Source organism: Gymnoscopelus braueri (genome assembly GCF_963280865.1).
Source record: "Gymnoscopelus braueri genome assembly, chromosome: 2".
Taxonomy (NCBI): domain Eukaryota; kingdom Metazoa; phylum Chordata; class Actinopteri; order Myctophiformes; family Myctophidae; genus Gymnoscopelus; species Gymnoscopelus braueri.
The window spans coordinates 24,380,300-24,397,289 of record NC_137604.1 but is presented as its reverse complement, the minus strand read 5'-3'; the positions used below and the strand labels follow the sequence as shown (position 1 = coordinate 24,397,289).

The following is a 16,990-nucleotide window of genomic DNA, read 5'->3' as shown; positions in this document are numbered from 1 at the left end:
CAGAATATATGAGCATTCAAGAGAAGAGGAAGAAAAATGATGGAGACGAAGAATGCAATAAATCTCCATATTTTCTATTTTTCTCTCCCTGTCTCCCTGTCTGTGACTCTCTCTCTCTCTCTCTCTCTCTCTCTCTCTCTCTCTCTCTCTCTCTCTCTCTCTCTCCCTCCCTCTCTCTCTGGCTGAAAATCCCCCAACTATATCTTTCTGTTCCATTCCCTTTTATCTCTGCTCAGCCAACAACAGAGTCTTTCATGCGGGCATCTTGCCCACGGAGCCCTCAGGCCTTCTCTCCCGCTCACACAGACTAATTGAATGTTCTGAGGAAAACTCATGATTGCAAGTCAGTTGATGCTCTCTCTCTCTCTCTCTCTCTCTCTCTCTCTCTCTCTCTCTCTCTCTCTCTCTGTCTCTCTCTCTCTCTCTCTCTCTCTCTCTCTCTCTCTCTCTCTCTCTCTCTCTCTCTCCTCTCCCTCCACGGTTTGAGACATTTTCTCATGTCTCACTTTACTGATGATATTGCCCAACTTTAAAGTATCGCTCCGGACAGATATCACATTATTTGAAATCAAGACGCAACGTTTTCCTTAACACCAGTATTGCTTTATTTGCAAGATCAGAGATCACATAAGAATCAGGTAATTGAGTAACATGAGACATTTCACACATCCACATCCAAAGTGAAAATCTTCCCTCCTGGGAAAAGTTAACAACGGGCAACGTGAGCAGGTGAACTGTAATTGAAGAGTCCTATTCCAGAAAGAGGATCTACTTTGTCAAAGGGTTATTTTATCTCTCTACAAAGACTCACCTAAGTACATTCTACTTCTCCTTAAAAGTGCCACAGCTTATTTTCATTTTTTAAACATTGTTCTAATAATATAGTGGTAGATTAATCGTAATTGACATTTGTCAATTACGTGTACTTCTCACTTTTTGTATAGGTGAAGAGTTTTTACATAATTATATGCACACACAAAAAAATAAAACGTTTTGGGAAAAAATGTCTGTTAACAGCTGTATTAGGTATTGTCTCAACATGTTTTGACTCAATAAAGAATACAAATAAAAAAATAAACTGTACTTCTCACTGATGGAGAAATGACCTGAAATTGTTGATTTTTGAACTGTTTGGTTGCTACTATATATGTCTATGAAATTAACTCAAGGACCCCAACGGAAACAAGTCCGCAAGGACTTTTTTGGCCGGACCTTTTAGACAAAAGCATTATTAATGTAACTGTGTTGTTTTACATTCTTTTGCCTAATAAAAATTTCAATCAATCAATCAATATCCTCAATTCACAAAACATATCTGTTACTCCAAGCAACTGAAGCAAGTAAAACTCAATGCTACAAATTATTCATTACCGCTGTTCAACCAAGATTCAGATTTCAGTGTTATTGGAGTCAAAGGTCATGCAGGTGGAGAGCAGATCTGACAGCATTATTATCCCCCATTTCTAAACCACTCATCACACGTCTTAATGAAGGCACCTGTTTGTATGTGTGTGTGTGTGTGTGTGTGTGTGTGTGTGTGTGTGTGTGTGTGTGTGTGTGTGTGTGTGTGTGTGTGTGTGTGTGTGTGTGTGTGTGTGTGTGTGTGTGTGTGTGTGTGTGTGTGTGTGTGTGTGTGTGTGCGTGCGTGTTTGTGCGTGCGTGCGTGCGTGCGTGCGTGCGTGCGTGCGTGCGTGCGTGCGTGCGTGCGTGCGTGCGTGCGTGCGTGCGTGCGTGCGTGCGTGCGTGCGTGCGTGCGTGCGTGCGTGCGTGCGTGAGCGTGAGTGTGAGTGAGTAAATGCACCTGTCTACAGTCTTTATCATAGCAGAGCCATTAAGCCAAATTTCTACTCGGTAGTACAAGTGTCTCTAGCCAAAGATATCTGTTTTGGTTAGCTTGAAAATCGGTTCTTTTCAGCAAGAGACTCCATAGTGTAATGGAGCTTAATCCTTTATTGTGGATTGTACCTGTGAAAGTTACCGCCCTTTGTGGACTATGTGGTTGAACCTGACAGTGCGCTGATACTATCTTTGTACCTTAACTCATGTACAATGTGCTGATACTCTTTTGCAACTTAGTGTCTAATATTATAGCTGCTGCTGTGTTAATGCACCTTATGTCTAACCTCATACATACTGTACTAGCTGGATATGCTGTGTATATATATGTAGATACTACATATATTTGGTTTGATTTCCTTGCTTTCCCTGTCCCTACTTCTTTTTTTCTCTTTCTGAAAATAACAAAAACGATGGAGCTTGCACAAAAACGATTTTTCACCTTCACCATTACACTTCTTTACACCTGTAAACCTGTGATGCGACAATAAAGTTGATTCTAAGCGATTCAGTTGTGGAACTGCATAAACCAGATCTGCTTTTGGTTTGTAATATTGTTCTCTCATGTTTGGTGTATTTTAGTAAAGGTTTAGCCATTTGGAAAAATACAAAATGAAATGCAGCATATACAAAACATAAAAAGATAAAAACATTAGAAAAATGCAATAAACATACATATTCAAACAGTTTCTCTTATCCACAATAAACAGTGGCACATTAAATTAGTTTTACAATATTACATGACTAAAGAGATGCAGCATAAATCAAAATATAGAAACAAAGGGAGATACACAGTTTCAGTTTCATATTTATAAAACCATGAAACATAAACTGAGTAAAATCTTAGCAATATCTTTTATATAGGCCTAATCGGCAAGTCCAAAACAAAGCCATTCTTCTTCTAACTGAAACAGCAACTCTGCTGGCGAGTAATGTCGTGGAACTGGTGTCTCAGTAGTAGCTACTACGATCCGTGACCAATAGAGAGTTATAGTCTGATCTTCAAGCGATACAAAATGCTTAGGGCCTTTTACGAAAACAGATAGCAATTCCAACAGTTGATTTGTATTGTTTTTTTGCTGCATGCCATCATTAGTGCATTGCACGAAACGGGTCTTGTGAGTCTGGCTAGTTTAACTATTAACGTCCAAGACTTGTGACAACATGCCATTGCCATGACTGACCCTGTGAGCTGGCACATATGACAAAGGGGTGAAACAGTCAGTCACAGAGTCATAATTCAAATGCCACTATTGTCCTTCTTTCCCATCATCATCTTCTTCGTCATACCACCACCATCATCATCATCATCGTCATCATCATACCCTGAGATTCAACATCGATTGTTATTTGAGTCAGATGCATAACTCCATTTTGTTTTCTCTCTCTCTCTCTCTCTCTCTCTCTCTCTCTCTCTCTCTCTCTCTCTCTCTCTCTCTCTCTCTCTCTCTCTCTCTCTCTCTCTCTCTCTTTCTCCTTCTCCCTTTGTCTCCCTCTCTCTGTGTCTCTCTCCCTATCCCTCTCTCTCCTGTTTCCTTATTTCCCTCTAAATGAGCCTTCTCCTATATTCTTCCTGAAATGCCATAGAGTCACTCGTATATTTCTCCCCGCGTCTCCTCCTCTTTCTTTCCTTCACTCTCGTCCTCGTTAACCCTGTCTCCCATGCTATGACCGAGGTAGTGGCTGTGGCCAGCGCAGGGAGACGTGGACACAGCAGAGCCCAGACAATAGGCCATTCATGATGCCCTGCAATGCAATGATGATCCTGCTATACCCTCCATCACCCTCTGCTCCTGCCTCCCACCCTCCACCAGCCTCCACAGCTGCACAGGAATGTGGTCCAACTAGTTACCCCCTCCTCCTCCTCCTCCTCCACCACCACCACCACCACCACCTCACCAGTACCACCACCACCATCGCAACCTCAGCCAACCCAACCTCAGCTCAGCCCCCTCCCCTGTCCAAAATATAAAAAAAAGACGAAGAAGGCAAGAAACTAAGCGGAGGGGGGGAATTCTGCAGACGGAACACAAAGAGAGGATTCATGGCTGGTCACAGACACTCGTACAAGAAAAAAAAGGGGGGACCCATTTAAGTGTTGCGCAGCTGCACTAATTCACTGGGCGAAAATAGTCGACAGGAGAAGACAAAGGTCAGATAGCAGAATCACTCATTTCATCCCTGATGTGGGGGACATCTCACTAAATCACAGGTTGTAAGACACATCCACTCATAAAATACAATATGACGGATAAGGCAAGTGTTCATTTTGAATAGGGCTGCGACAATCGATTATCTTCTTATCAATTATTCTATCGATTACTTTTTCGATTCATTGAGAAGCATGTTTTTTAAATATTTGTTATTATATCAATGAACTGACGCAAAACAAATCTAATAGCTTTTTTATGATCGACTTAATCCATTTGCCTGATTATCCGCTTAAGCCCTATTTCATTTTCATTGTACGACGGTGTGGTGCAAATATAGCGAAAAAGGCAGACCTACAAGCTCTCTAAATCTTTTTTCCTGTTTTTGAATATAGACAACATTTGTTTTTGAATCATCAATTCAATGTATTAGTTTGATTGGATGCTGCATCCTAACTTTGAAACATGTCTGACTCAAGCATCTCCCTCACTCAGTACTGCACTTTTGTGCCAGAAATGTCTACACAGAATCTGATTAAAGAATTTGTCTCCAGGTGCACCTCCTACACTTATAGGTCCATTTAAGTTCATTTCACACTCTAGTTAAATTAACACTGCTGATTTTCCTGTGTTCACTGTGTTTTCACTGTGTTCCAGAAAGGCCCTGAGTGTGACAGCACTCAAGCTCAAGCTGTAGGCCCGTATATGAGGCTCTGCGCTAAACTATCATAATGTGTTTCATCCATTTTCCACTCTACATTTTTCTATCCCAGCGTGAGAATACCTAAGATAGCCTCCAGTCCAGACAAGTAATTCTGTGATCTATGCTTATTATGACCATCCATGACCCATGGCGACCCTGGGCCCAGGATAGCAGATCCATTTTCAAAGCATAGAGGACAGCAACGCCTTTTGGTCAGTGGAGCTTTTTTAAACCGCTCGCTGCACATTAAGTAAAAATGACCCTTGAGGGTCTCGAGTTAAATTTAACACTCAGGGTTTTGCTATATATAGGTCAGGTGTACAGGGAGAGTAAGTGATTTGTGGAAGTGTTGATGAGATGAACAACAGATTGTAAAATAAATGGAGTAGAAATATTTGAGTTCCATGGAGGTTCAGCATAATTCTCTTTGAGTTAAGGGCCGTTCACACTGAGCACTATAACTATAACGATAACTATAACTATATCGTTCACCATTGTATTTCTTTAGTAGTTGGTGAACTCTGCCATCCACTTTTAGAACGATGTGAACTAGAACGATTTTCGAAACTATATTTAGTTAGTACTAGTTATAGTGCTCAGTGTAAACGGCCCTTTACTTGGAATTCCCCCTAGAGCTGGACCCACCATGTTCTGAATCAAACCCTGCAAGGCACTGGCATTCTGTAATGGATTTCTGATTGATACACTCTGTAACCCAATACTAATGCATTCATGATTATACACAGTGTTGCCAAGTGTTAACTGTAACATGGAGAAGAAACTCATAGCAGAAGAAAAAGAAGCACCTTGAACGTTGGGGGCAATAAACATGGAATAAAGCATATAGGCAACCATCAAGATTTTAGTACGCTTTAGTACACTGAGACACTCTGGCAGAAAAGTTATATGTGAAACTAGAGGTAAATATGCTAATGCTTCCATTATGTGCCATTCATGCCGTATAATTTAGGAGCTATTACTGAGTTCATCATTTGGGACAAACAGCACCATTCATTTCTATCCAATGTACCCATTGAGACAGGAATGAATGGCTTTCACCCAATTATACAACAGTTTAATGCAGAATTTGACCCAGACTGTGAATATTTGACCGTTGCATGTTTCTCTTATCTACTTCCCTCTTGCGCACGTTTTCTCTCTTTTTCTGTCCATTGTCAGATTTCAGGAATTTCCCTGGGGATGGATTATGACCTATGCAAAAGGGCAACACACTCTAAGTGCCATCGTGGAAAGTAACAAAATATACTTCATTCATACTTCTACTCCACTACATCGCATAGAAAAACATTATTTTTAGTTACTTTGCAGATTTATATTATTAATACAAAACATTCATTAGTTGATAAATTATGTTTTATTATAGGTTCAGCTATACCCAGCAACACATTTTCGCATTAGCAATTACAATCCATTATTGTGATTGTGAAATGGGCGATTCTGTATAATGTGTATTCTATGTTTGGTATTGTAAGTATGTTGTGATGCCAATACTTTTGTACTATTATTTTTGAATACAGGAATTTTACTTTCAAAAGAGTATTTCTCCATTGCGTAGCCTACTTCTTCCACCACCACTAACTCTAACTTTCTCATCCCTCATCTTTGTTTGTTTGTTTGTTTGTTTGTTTGTTTGTTTGTTTGTTTGTTTGTTTGTCTGCTTGTTTGTTTGTTTCTTTAGTTGTCTATCACCTGACAACTGCACGAATTTGCAGTAAGCAGAAACGCAATTAGTTATCTGCAATATAGGCTATAAAAAGGTGACTGATGACATAGAAGAGATACCAAGCAGAGGTGATTGAAAAGTATACATTAACATGTTAGTCCAACTAAATATAATAATAAAAACACCATCCATGTGTGTGTGTGTGTGTGTGTGTGTGTGTGTGTGTGTGTGTGTGTGTGTGTGTGTGTGTGTGTGTGTGTGTGTGTGTGTGTGTGTGTGTGTGTGTGTGTGTGTGTGTGCGCACGCACGCACACACACACGTGCACCTGAGGTGACTCTTTGACCTCTCAACTAGTCATGAGTTCTTGTCCTCCCATCCTCTCCCCTCTACCCACCACAGCTCCCGGAAAGAGCGAGGGCCTTGTGACACACTGCTTCAGACAGCTATAGAGGAGCCCATTACGGCAGTCACATGGCAGGTTAGTAGGCTACAGGGATGTATGTATGTCTGTGGTTAGTGGGACCATGTGAGCGCTATTTTCCAACAAGTCACTTTGCTGCCCCCAGGGCCTTGACGAGATATAGTGGACGTTTATCTTAGAGTCGCAGAGCAGAGTCTCATTATTATTATTATTATTTAATTATTATAATTCTACTACACAGTAAAATCATCTATGTTAATGTATGCATTTGTAACTCTGGGTGTAGCTACAAATAACCAAATGGACTTGTAAGGGTCAACAAGGGTTAACAAGGGTTAACACTGGTTAACACTGAGAATGTTCCTGATGTGTATCTGTTTTTATCTTGAAGTATAGAATAAAATTACTTATTTAAAAGCTGAAGTTCATCCATATATTTTTGTCTATATTTGAGATATTGTTACCAGGCCCTAAAGTGTGGGCAGTGCTCAGGTGTTTCTACTAACTATAACTTCCCTCCTTTCTTTAAAATCTGGTTGTGGACATTTTTAATAAAAGGTGAAGTCATGAAGCACTGACAAATATTGTCTACAAAACATGTCAACATAATAGTGAGCTGGATATAAATACAGGAATTACATTTAATTGATGAAAATTATCAAATTCACCAAAATGAGAAATAGCTACATCTCTTTTATGTTTAAGTTTAACATGACTGAGTCGAACACAGAAAGCTGCGACTTTACTCCCCATAAATTCTATTTGAGACAGACATTAATTAATAAGATAGCCTGCAAAGAAAAATGTAGGGCATTCTAAAGCTGGCCTATTTGATTTACAAAACAATGAAAAGACTTTTTATCACTGAATGGAAAAAGCTAATACTAAAAAGCTAATACTATATGATGCTTAAGGTTAATATTTTATTCGTTAAAGAAATAACTTTTATAGAATTAAAAAAGCACAGGCATGTTTTGAAAAGTTTAATGATTGACCCCGTTTGTATAGTGCACTCGATCATTAAAGATTGTTTGATATTCTGAATACTGAAGAAATTTTGGGCATTTGATAATGAAAACTTTTTTAAATGTATAGGCCTTTGTGAAATATTTGAGTTTGAGGACAATGTGGTCTTGCAAAATTTCTAAAACTTCAAAAGTCATTAACTTTCATGGAGAACATTGACAAAATTGTGTTGCTTAAAGCAAGAATATTTGGCAATGCAGGCTTGCCTATACGTTAATTAATGGAGAGTTTGTTAGAAATACGACATTTTAAATGTCGTAAAACTCTTACGGTCAGCAAAACACCAAGACCAATTTAAGCTATTTTATAATATACAACAAAAGTAGCCTAAATTAGATAAATATGTTGGCATAGGCCTATGATTTGGCTCATAGAAAAGTAATTACAACTGCACTTTTTGGGGGGGGAACGAAAATACACCCGTAGGCATATACTTCAAACACTTCTAACTGACAATCGTTGTGCACCACAATAGATATAGAAATGCAGAATGTCCCATTTCACAAGTTTTCAAATGTATAAAATGTATACAAATCTTTTGAAAATAGCAGATCTACAAGCTCACAATGCCTCCCATGGTGAGGCATTGTGAGCTTGTAGATCGGCTATTTTCAAATGGCCGCAATTTATATAAGTCCCTTTGAAATCGACTAAATTTGTTTTAATTAAATATGTATATATAGGTTGTTTATATATCTAATTAATTTATTCGTTCATTGGAAACGCATAGCGCCATCACGGAGATTCCCCCGGGGCTAATAGAGGCTATACTGACACACACTCCCTGAAGGGACAAACCGCTGTCCGCAAAACCACAACAGGTCCTCCATCATTCTATATACGAACAATTCAAAACCAGCACAGAACGACACCGCCACACGTTTCTCCGAGGATTTATCCAAAAGCCAAATCAACCCCATATTCTTATTATTATTGATTACATCCTCTGCGAACAAACAGAGACTCACATCAAGTTTACGAGGCCTTTAAGATCCAAGTGTCGCCGTTGGGGGTGAAGCAAAGATCCCCCATGCATCTCCAAACCAGGCCTTCACACCCGCTGCAGTGTATGTCACCAAGGGCCCAGATCCAGGTGTTGGGGTATAGGCTGTTTGAAAATAAAACAAGAGATGGTTGGAAGAGATCCGTGCATGTTGTGTCCTGTCTGGTCCAGGGTATTTCTATGTGTGTGACCAGTGTCTATGCTCAGACATAAGGGGAGAAAGACACACACACATCTCTCTCTGTTATCAATTTTTTTTTCCAAGTTTACAGCACAAAACTGCTTTTTGTTCCCCTTTTTTTTCATTTACGAGGGTTAATGGAGAGAGGCTTGGGCGTTTGATCACATGGTTACCATTCACCTGAGATGGAGACAAAGAGAGCAAAGACAGAGAAGAGAGAGAGAGAGGGAGAAAACTGAGACACGGATTCAACATGAGAGGCAGAAGGGATACACAGGGGTTATTGTTGCATTGTGTGCGTGCATGTCGTGTGCGTGTGTAGTGTGTAGTGTAGTGTGTGTGTGTGTGTGTGTGTGTGTGTGTGTGTGTGTGTGTGTGCGTGTGTGTGTGTGTGTGTGTGTGTGTGTGTGTGTGTGTGTGTGTGTGTGTGTGTGTGTGTGTGTGTGTGTGTGTGTTTGTGTGTGTGTGTACGTGTGTGATAGGAAGGGAGTGTGCGAGAGAAAGAGAGGGAGAAGAAGAGAGAGATGCTGTAAAAAACATTCCCAGGCCATGTTTAATACAAATGTACAAATGTACTGTATTCAATCATCCAGCATTGACAGTGGATGATCATCCAGCATTGACAGTTCAAACCTAGCCGAACCAGAGTGTATTTATTTTATTTATTTTATTTATTTTATTTATTTTATTTATTTTATTTATTTTATTTATTTTATTTATTTTATTTATTTTATTTATTTTATTTATTTTATTTATTTTATTTATTTTATTTATTTTATTTATTTATTACAGTTTAAATGGACTAATCACTCTCCTTTTTTGATTGACAATATTTTGTTAACAGTCTGGGACAATTCTCAAGGGATGTGTATCATGTGCTATTGGCTCACCTTCAAATTCAAAACTGATTTGGATATTTAATCATATAACTAAATTAAAAAACTATATTCTACCGTCGATTGAGAGACATTTTAATCAGGATTAGGCTGCAAGAAAGCATTCAATGCAGATTCAAATTCGGATTATAATTCTGGTTCAAATTGCCAATATAGCATCTAATATTGACTTAAATTGGTTAACATTAGGCTATATTACATCCATGATCTGTCTCCATCAAAAGTGTCATGCCTTCTCCCTCACATCAGAATATATTTAGACAAATGTGTCAGATGTTATTGTAGGCCTACGTCAGATAAATGATAACTGAACAAATAATTCCACTCACTCTGTTTGTAGAGGCCTACATAAAACAAACACTGACTCATAAGCCCGTGCAACATTCATTGAAGACGAAATACGAACATCAAATAGGCGATTATGAGGGCATTCTGATTCTTTTTATGGAACAATCAACATAAAAAAGATTGACAAAACGTGTAAAGTGTTTCACAAACGAAAATAACGGTGGTAGAGTTTGCGGATAGTCGGATACCCTCCACTATCCGTCCCTGCAGGTATGGTTATTTACAAACTTATAGCCTACAACAATCCCATGCTGATATTTGAGAATGTCACATAATTTGACCACAAAAAAACGCTTCTTCTGATTGTTTATTTATTTGATACAACATGTCAGCGCCGTCCAACAGAGTTGGCCTTATTTTGGCTCTAAATGGGCGCACTGTAAAGTCACTTAAGTCACTTAAAATCTCACCTCTTTTCATTAGAAATATTCATGGTGACGGACAGACGGGCATTGACAGTATTGCTCTCCGCCAGTCAGCGAGGAGGAGAATATTGAGATGAACCAATGCGAGATCAGCGTGTGCGCAAGAGGGGTGGTGCTCAGTGTTGGAATGCTGCCTCCAAGGGAATGTTTTCCACTTTCAATCACTTTTTTTTCGTTCCTTCTCACAAGGCGCTCTTTAAGCTCCGGTGTGCGACACAGAGCAGCCATTCATCGCCGGGGCAAAACCGAACGAGGGGGCAGGGGACCGAGCGCCAGCGTCACACCGATCATCTACAGTGAGGAAAACCAAATCTCGTGTTAAAACGCTGGAAATTGGTAAGTTATGTAATTTTTTAATGTATTTTTTTTACTGTGTAACAAACTTTCCATATCACGGATTAGTGACTATTAGGTCAAGTTTATATAATAAAATAAATAGGCATAGGATTATTTTTTTTTAATCAAAAATATGTAGGCCTATTGGACAATATTCTTGTTTTTGGATTTGATTTATTCGTTTAAGTTGTGTCGCACTTTGTGTAGTTATTTGAAACGCAGATTGCCACCACCTGCCCGAGCGCAGTTGACATTAACACAATTAAGCAAACTAAATAAGTTAATTTTGCCATTCATTTTGGTGTAGGCCTATGCATAAACCAGGGCCGTTTATTTAGCCTGCCCTACACGATGACAATTACAATTTCCCAATGTGTTAAATTGTCTCTTTCACAATGTATTTATTTATTTATAAAAGAAAATATCCCAATTCCACCCTTTAGGTGTGCTGAAACCCACAAGTGAAAGGATAGGCTACGTGTGTGAAACGGACTGTCACATTTCACGGACCAACGGTGGAAAGTATTTTTTATTTTTATTTTTTCTAGCCTACTTTTTTTTTTCTTTCTTTCTACACACAAGCATGGGTTTGTCTGGAAAGAATTTCAAGTGACGGAGAAAGCGTTGAGCCAGAAGAAGCATCTTGTTCAACTGTAGTCCTTTTTTTTCACACCTTTAATCTGGGTTTTGTATTCATTGATCGAAAACAAAAATGTCCGGTGAGGAGCACAGCCTATCCGAGGCGGAGCTGAGCCCAGGAGGTTCTGACGACGGACACTCGCTGTCACCGACGCACTCCGGTGCGACAGGTGGCGGTGACTCTCCTCTCACCGGCCCGTCGCCGCACAGCATGACCTCGCTGTGCGGCGGCGGCGGCGCCGAGGGCGGGAACGGCGAGGACGGAAGTATAACGCCCAAATCAGAAAAAGTGGACAACGACGACCGTTTCCCCATCGGCATCCGCGAGGCGGTCAGCCAGGTTCTGGACGGATATGACTGGACGCTCGTGCCCATGCCCGTGCGCGTGAACAACGGCAACAAGAGCAAGCCGCACGTGAAGAGGCCCATGAACGCCTTCATGGTGTGGGCGCAGGCGGCGCGCCGGAAACTGGCCGACCAGTACCCCCACCTGCACAACGCAGAGCTCAGCAAGACCCTGGGGAAACTGTGGAGGTATATATGGAGTGTGTGTGTCAGTGTGTCACTGTCAAGTAAATACTTTAAATCACTTAAAGTCCAACAATTATAGGCCTACCTATTATTGGCTTTGCTGTTGTGCTTAATAAGCACAATCTATGTTAACCACTTAAACCCCATATGGGTAACCGGAGTCCCTCAGGGCTCAATACTAGTGTATTTTCTGTTTTCTGTTATTGTGGGGAAAGCTTTCTCTCGAGGCTTGTCGATCTGCTATTTTCAGCGAAAGCTTTCCCCACAATACCGATTCTGGGGTTTAAGTGGTAGCTATATTTGCTATATATGATTCATCATCAGTTAGGCCTATATTACTTTTTAATAGCTACCCTCAAACCACTCTGTTTTCTCTTCCCCTAGGCTGCTGAACGAGGGCGACAAGAGGCCATTCATCGAGGAGGCGGAGAGGCTGAGGAAACAGCACAAGAAGGACTACCCTGAGTACAAATACCAGCCCCGCAGACGCAAGAACGGCAAACTTGGGACTAATGCTGAGGGTGAAGCCAGCCAGGGTGAAGGAGAGGCTAGCCACTCCCAGTCCCACTACAAGACCCTCCACATTGAGCACAACGGAGGAGCTGCTTCTCCCCTGGGTGATCTGCACCACCATCACCACCACCACCATCCTGCTGGTATGTCGCACACGTCCGTCTCTGTTTTATATAATTACTCACAACTGCTTCATTCCAATAGTCTCCTGTGCAACAGAGGCATGACTAAGAACAAAAGCAAATTAGCAGCACCCAACACTGAACGTATACTGTAGTTACAAAAGTAGAATCAGACATTTTTTGAGTCATAACTCTGATCACTTTGTATCCAATCCAATCCAATCCACTTTATTTATATAGCACATTTTACTCAAGGTTTCCAAAGTGCTGTACAGAAATCAAAAACCAAATAACTAGTAAATAGTTGCAGAGGTGACGTGCGTGAGGTGCGTATACCTCCGGTATGTCTTTAATTGATATGACGACTCACTTGACTAATTTACCCTTTTTTACAGGTCAAGGTCACAGCCCACCCACTCCCCCCACAACCCCAAAGACAGAGCTTCAATCTGGGAAGCTGGCGGAGACCAAGAGGGAGGGGGGAGGCGGCGGCGGGGGGTCGGGAGGGGCCAGAGGAGCTCTGGGGGTCGGAGCAGAAGGGGGGTCTGGTGGCCCCTCATCATCAAGTGCTAAGCCTCACATTGACTTTGGCACAATGGACATTGGTGAGATTAGCCATGAAGTGATGTCCAATATTGAGCCCTTCGACGTAAATGAGTTCGACCAATACCTTCCACCAAATGGTCACCCCCAGAGTGGAGCCGGCGCTTCTGGACCTGGGTCCTCTGCGACGTCATATGCCTATGCTCTAGCTGCCGCCAGCGGGCACTCTGCCTGGCTTTCCAAACAGCAGCAGCAGCAGCAGCAGGCTTCCCCATCCTCAGATCCTTCCAAGGGCCAAATCAAGAGTGAGTCAGCCTCTGGGAGCCACTATGCCGAGACCACCTCGGCCCCTTCATCAGGCACCCATGTCACCTACGCCCCACTCAGCCTCCCCCACTATGGCTCTGCTTTCCCCTCTCTGGCCTCCAGGGCTCAATTTGAGTATGGGGAGCATCAGGCACCGGGGGCTTACTATGCCCACTCCAGCCAGGCCCCGGGGCTGTACTCAGCCTTCTCCTACATGGGCCCCTCACAGAGGCCCCTGTACACTACCATAGGAGACCCCTCCGGCGTGGCCCCCTCTCACAGCCCCACACACTGGGAGCAGCCTGTCTACACCACACTCACAAGACCCTGAGGGAGACACGTATAGGGCAGAGAGAAATATGGGAAGCGTGTGAAAGTATGTTTCTGTGTGCGTCTGTGCGTGAGTTGAGTGTGTATGTATGCGTGTGTGCGCGCAGGTGCCATATTGATGTTATATTAGAAGTTTTTACTTGTTTAGCCAATGTAATGTGAGGTGCGTCCACGGGACCTTGCACGTTTTTTGTTGTTTTGTTGGTCTGAAAACAACCACATACAAATACACAGAACAAGTTGAGAAGCCGTGGTCAATAGCCAATCAAAATAAATAAACCCTAACAAATGTGTGCCATTTCAAGTGATATAAGGCAAGCGTTTAAGTGAGAAATAGGTTTGTAATATTGCGCACGTTGAAGCTGAATAGATTTTGGATTGATGAATGACTATGATGTGACCCAGAAATGGTGGGTTATTAGGCTGAAATAATCAGATCATATTAACCAAACTAAAGATGTTTTTGACGTCATAGTGTTATTTTATATGAGTAGCAAAATTTGTACTCTTTTTGTTGATGTTTTAGGGTGTAACTTTATTGTGACTGATGTTGATATTACATTTATGCATCTGCACCACTGCTTTGGGAAAAGACTATTCTGTTGCAAAATTATATTCAGTGAGTTTGTTCATTGACCCAGATAAAGATAGTCGTGACTCAGTTTCATTCTTCATATTTCGATAGTCTGTAACGTTATTTCTGTCCATCTTTTCGTTGACTCTGTTAAACTGAAGAACCATTTAAGGAGAAAAAAAGGAATAAGGGAGGGAAAGAGGAATTTTAAGAAACATTTCAGCTTATATGCATACTGCTCCGTTTTGGAACGATCATATTACCTCGACTTTATTCATATTGTGCCAATAGCAATAGAAAAATAATATCTTCAGTGCCTAATCAAACATTGTTGATGGTATTATAAATCTCATAGTACTAAACCTTCAGTTTAGTCACTGGACTTTTTTCATGCTTTGGAGTATACAGTATACCTCTTTGTTGCATTACACTTGATTTCTCCAATTGAGGTAAAATCCATTCGTACACATCAAATCCTGAATTTATCTGTGAAAGTGTAAAAATGGACCCCGGGTCCAGTTTTACACTTTCACAGTTAGATTAAGACTCTGGATTTGAATGTGTACAAGTCTCAACTGATCTTTTGAGATAACTGACCCGCTTTGGGTCTTACTTAAGGATTAGAATCACATGTAGTTCTGTTCTGAGCTACATGCAGGCCAAAAGCACGTTGTTTTTTCTTCAAACTTTTTTTTTTACATATTGTGTCAAAATATCACTCTTCCTCTTCTGCAATGTGAATAATGGTCATTACCACATGCTTTATCTGTATTGTATGATGCATACTGTATCATTTTATACTGACCCTCTTACCATTTAGTTATTTTATGCAAGTAATAATGCATTGTGTCATACCTTTGCTTTTTCAGTTTTGTATAATTCTGGATAGTTTTGTACAGTGTTTGCTATACATTTGCTGAGTATTTTGCTTCCTTACAAGAAAAAGCGATATTGAAATATTATTGATATTGTCATCTATTAAATCATTTTATTTATAAAGACCTGTGCAAGACCTTTTTTTGTTTGCCACGCTGATGTTCGAGGAGAAGACATAATAAATTGAATTTAGTGGCGGATGAATCAAATTTAAAAACAAAACGTTGCTGACGAGTCAAACTGTAAAAACAAATGCCATCAGTGCTAGCACAATCCTAAGCTGTTTAAGGTTGTGTTTGTGTCTTTGGTAGGCTAAAATCGACTACTAATTCCCACATTTAATCGGCTGGGGCTGTGTGTTAGTCAGCAAGACAAGAGAGCCATTCAGTATGAAGGCTGACGGCGAGGGAGGAAGGGAGGGAGAGAGGGAGGGAGAGGGGGGGGGGGGGTTGTGGGTAAAGGGCCAGAGGCAGCTCAGTATACATGTATGCCTCCCTTCTCTCTGACCACCTTGTGCACTATATCCCAGTGTTTCCCAAACAGTGGGTCGGGACCCATTTTTGGGTCGCGAGTAAATATCCCTTTATTTTTCGTATCCTACATTTTGTTTATAGTATTTCAAAAGATTTCAATCGAACATTTTCATAAAATAAAAACAAATTCAAACATTTTAAAGCTATTTTCACTTGTTTGGGTCCCGGGGCCAGGGAAAAAAATATCTTTTGGGTCTCGAGCTAAAAAGTTTGGGAACCACTGCTCTATCTCATGCTCTGCTGTAGTTCAGCACAGGGTCACATGGGTTTTGCATTGACCTGAGTGTATAGAGGCTTTTGTCAACCAATTCAAGGACCCCCAGTTTGACATGCGTTAGGCCATGGACCCCCATTTGATATGATTCTTTCAATCTCTGGGACCCCAATCTACACTGTAAAATCCTCAGTGTTTGGTTCCATTTGTACACTCTCAGAGTTACAGACCTGTACCGACCCGACCCCACATTGAGAACCAGTGTTTCAGAATACAGTAATGTGCATTCTGAAATAGAGAAGACTGTGTGTGTGTGTGTGTGTGTGTGTGTGTGTGTGTGTGCATGGGTGTGCATGTGTGCGTGTGTGCGTGTGTGTGTGTGTGTGTGTGTGTGTGTGTGTGTGTGTGTGTGTGTGTGTGTGTGTGTGTGTGTGTGTGTGTGTGTGTGTGTGCGTTTGTGTGTGTGTACACATTTGCTCCCATGGGAGTCATGCATATACAGTCCTATATTTGGCCCTGCTAGCCTAACCTATAAACGCCTAATATTTTCTTAGGGTAGTGTTGTTTAACATAACCAATGTTGACTTATGGGAAGACTTTTTTATTGACAAGATTATTGTTTTTCAACTGTAAAATTCTAATTATCCTTGTAGGTACTGGATTATGTTGACATAATCTTTTAAATCCATGTGTCGATTAAAGGGCAAGACCACTTTGGTAGAGGTTTGGGTTGTGTAGTTAACTTGCCATGATGTAACTCCAAAGGTGGACAATAAATCAACAATAATTGCTCCATTGA

At 40.9% G+C, this 16,990-nt stretch overlaps 1 protein-coding gene across 1 annotated transcript; it reads left to right on the top strand.

The window, feature by feature from the left end:
- Window positions 1-10,905: 10,905 nt before the first annotated feature.
- LOC308074868 (transcription factor SOX-10-like) lies at window positions 10,906-15,498 on the top strand. Its single transcript, XM_080414368.1, has 4 exons — window positions 10,906-11,010; window positions 11,454-12,183; window positions 12,565-12,836; window positions 13,211-15,498. Exons 2-4 carry the CDS (start codon window positions 11,723-11,725, stop codon window positions 13,993-13,995), a joined length of 1,518 nt encoding a protein of 505 aa, XP_080270494.1. The 5' UTR covers window positions 10,906-11,010; window positions 11,454-11,722; the 3' UTR covers window positions 13,996-15,498.
- Window positions 15,499-16,990: the final 1,492 nt, after the last annotated feature.

What these genes read in the sequence shown, in the direction of transcription:
- LOC308074868 (XM_080414368.1), top strand. Translation starts at nt 11,723, where the DNA reads ATGTCCGGTGAGGAGCACAGCCTATCCGAGGCGGAGCTGAGCCCAGGA. An exon ending in ACCCTGGGGAAACTGTGGAG is followed by an intron (nt 12,184 to 12,564) that starts GTATATATGGAG and finishes CTCTTCCCCTAG; the next exon opens with GCTGCTGAACGAGGGCGACA. An exon ending in CCACCACCACCATCCTGCTG is followed by an intron (nt 12,837 to 13,210) that starts GTATGTCGCACA and finishes CCTTTTTTACAG; the next exon opens with GTCAAGGTCACAGCCCACCC.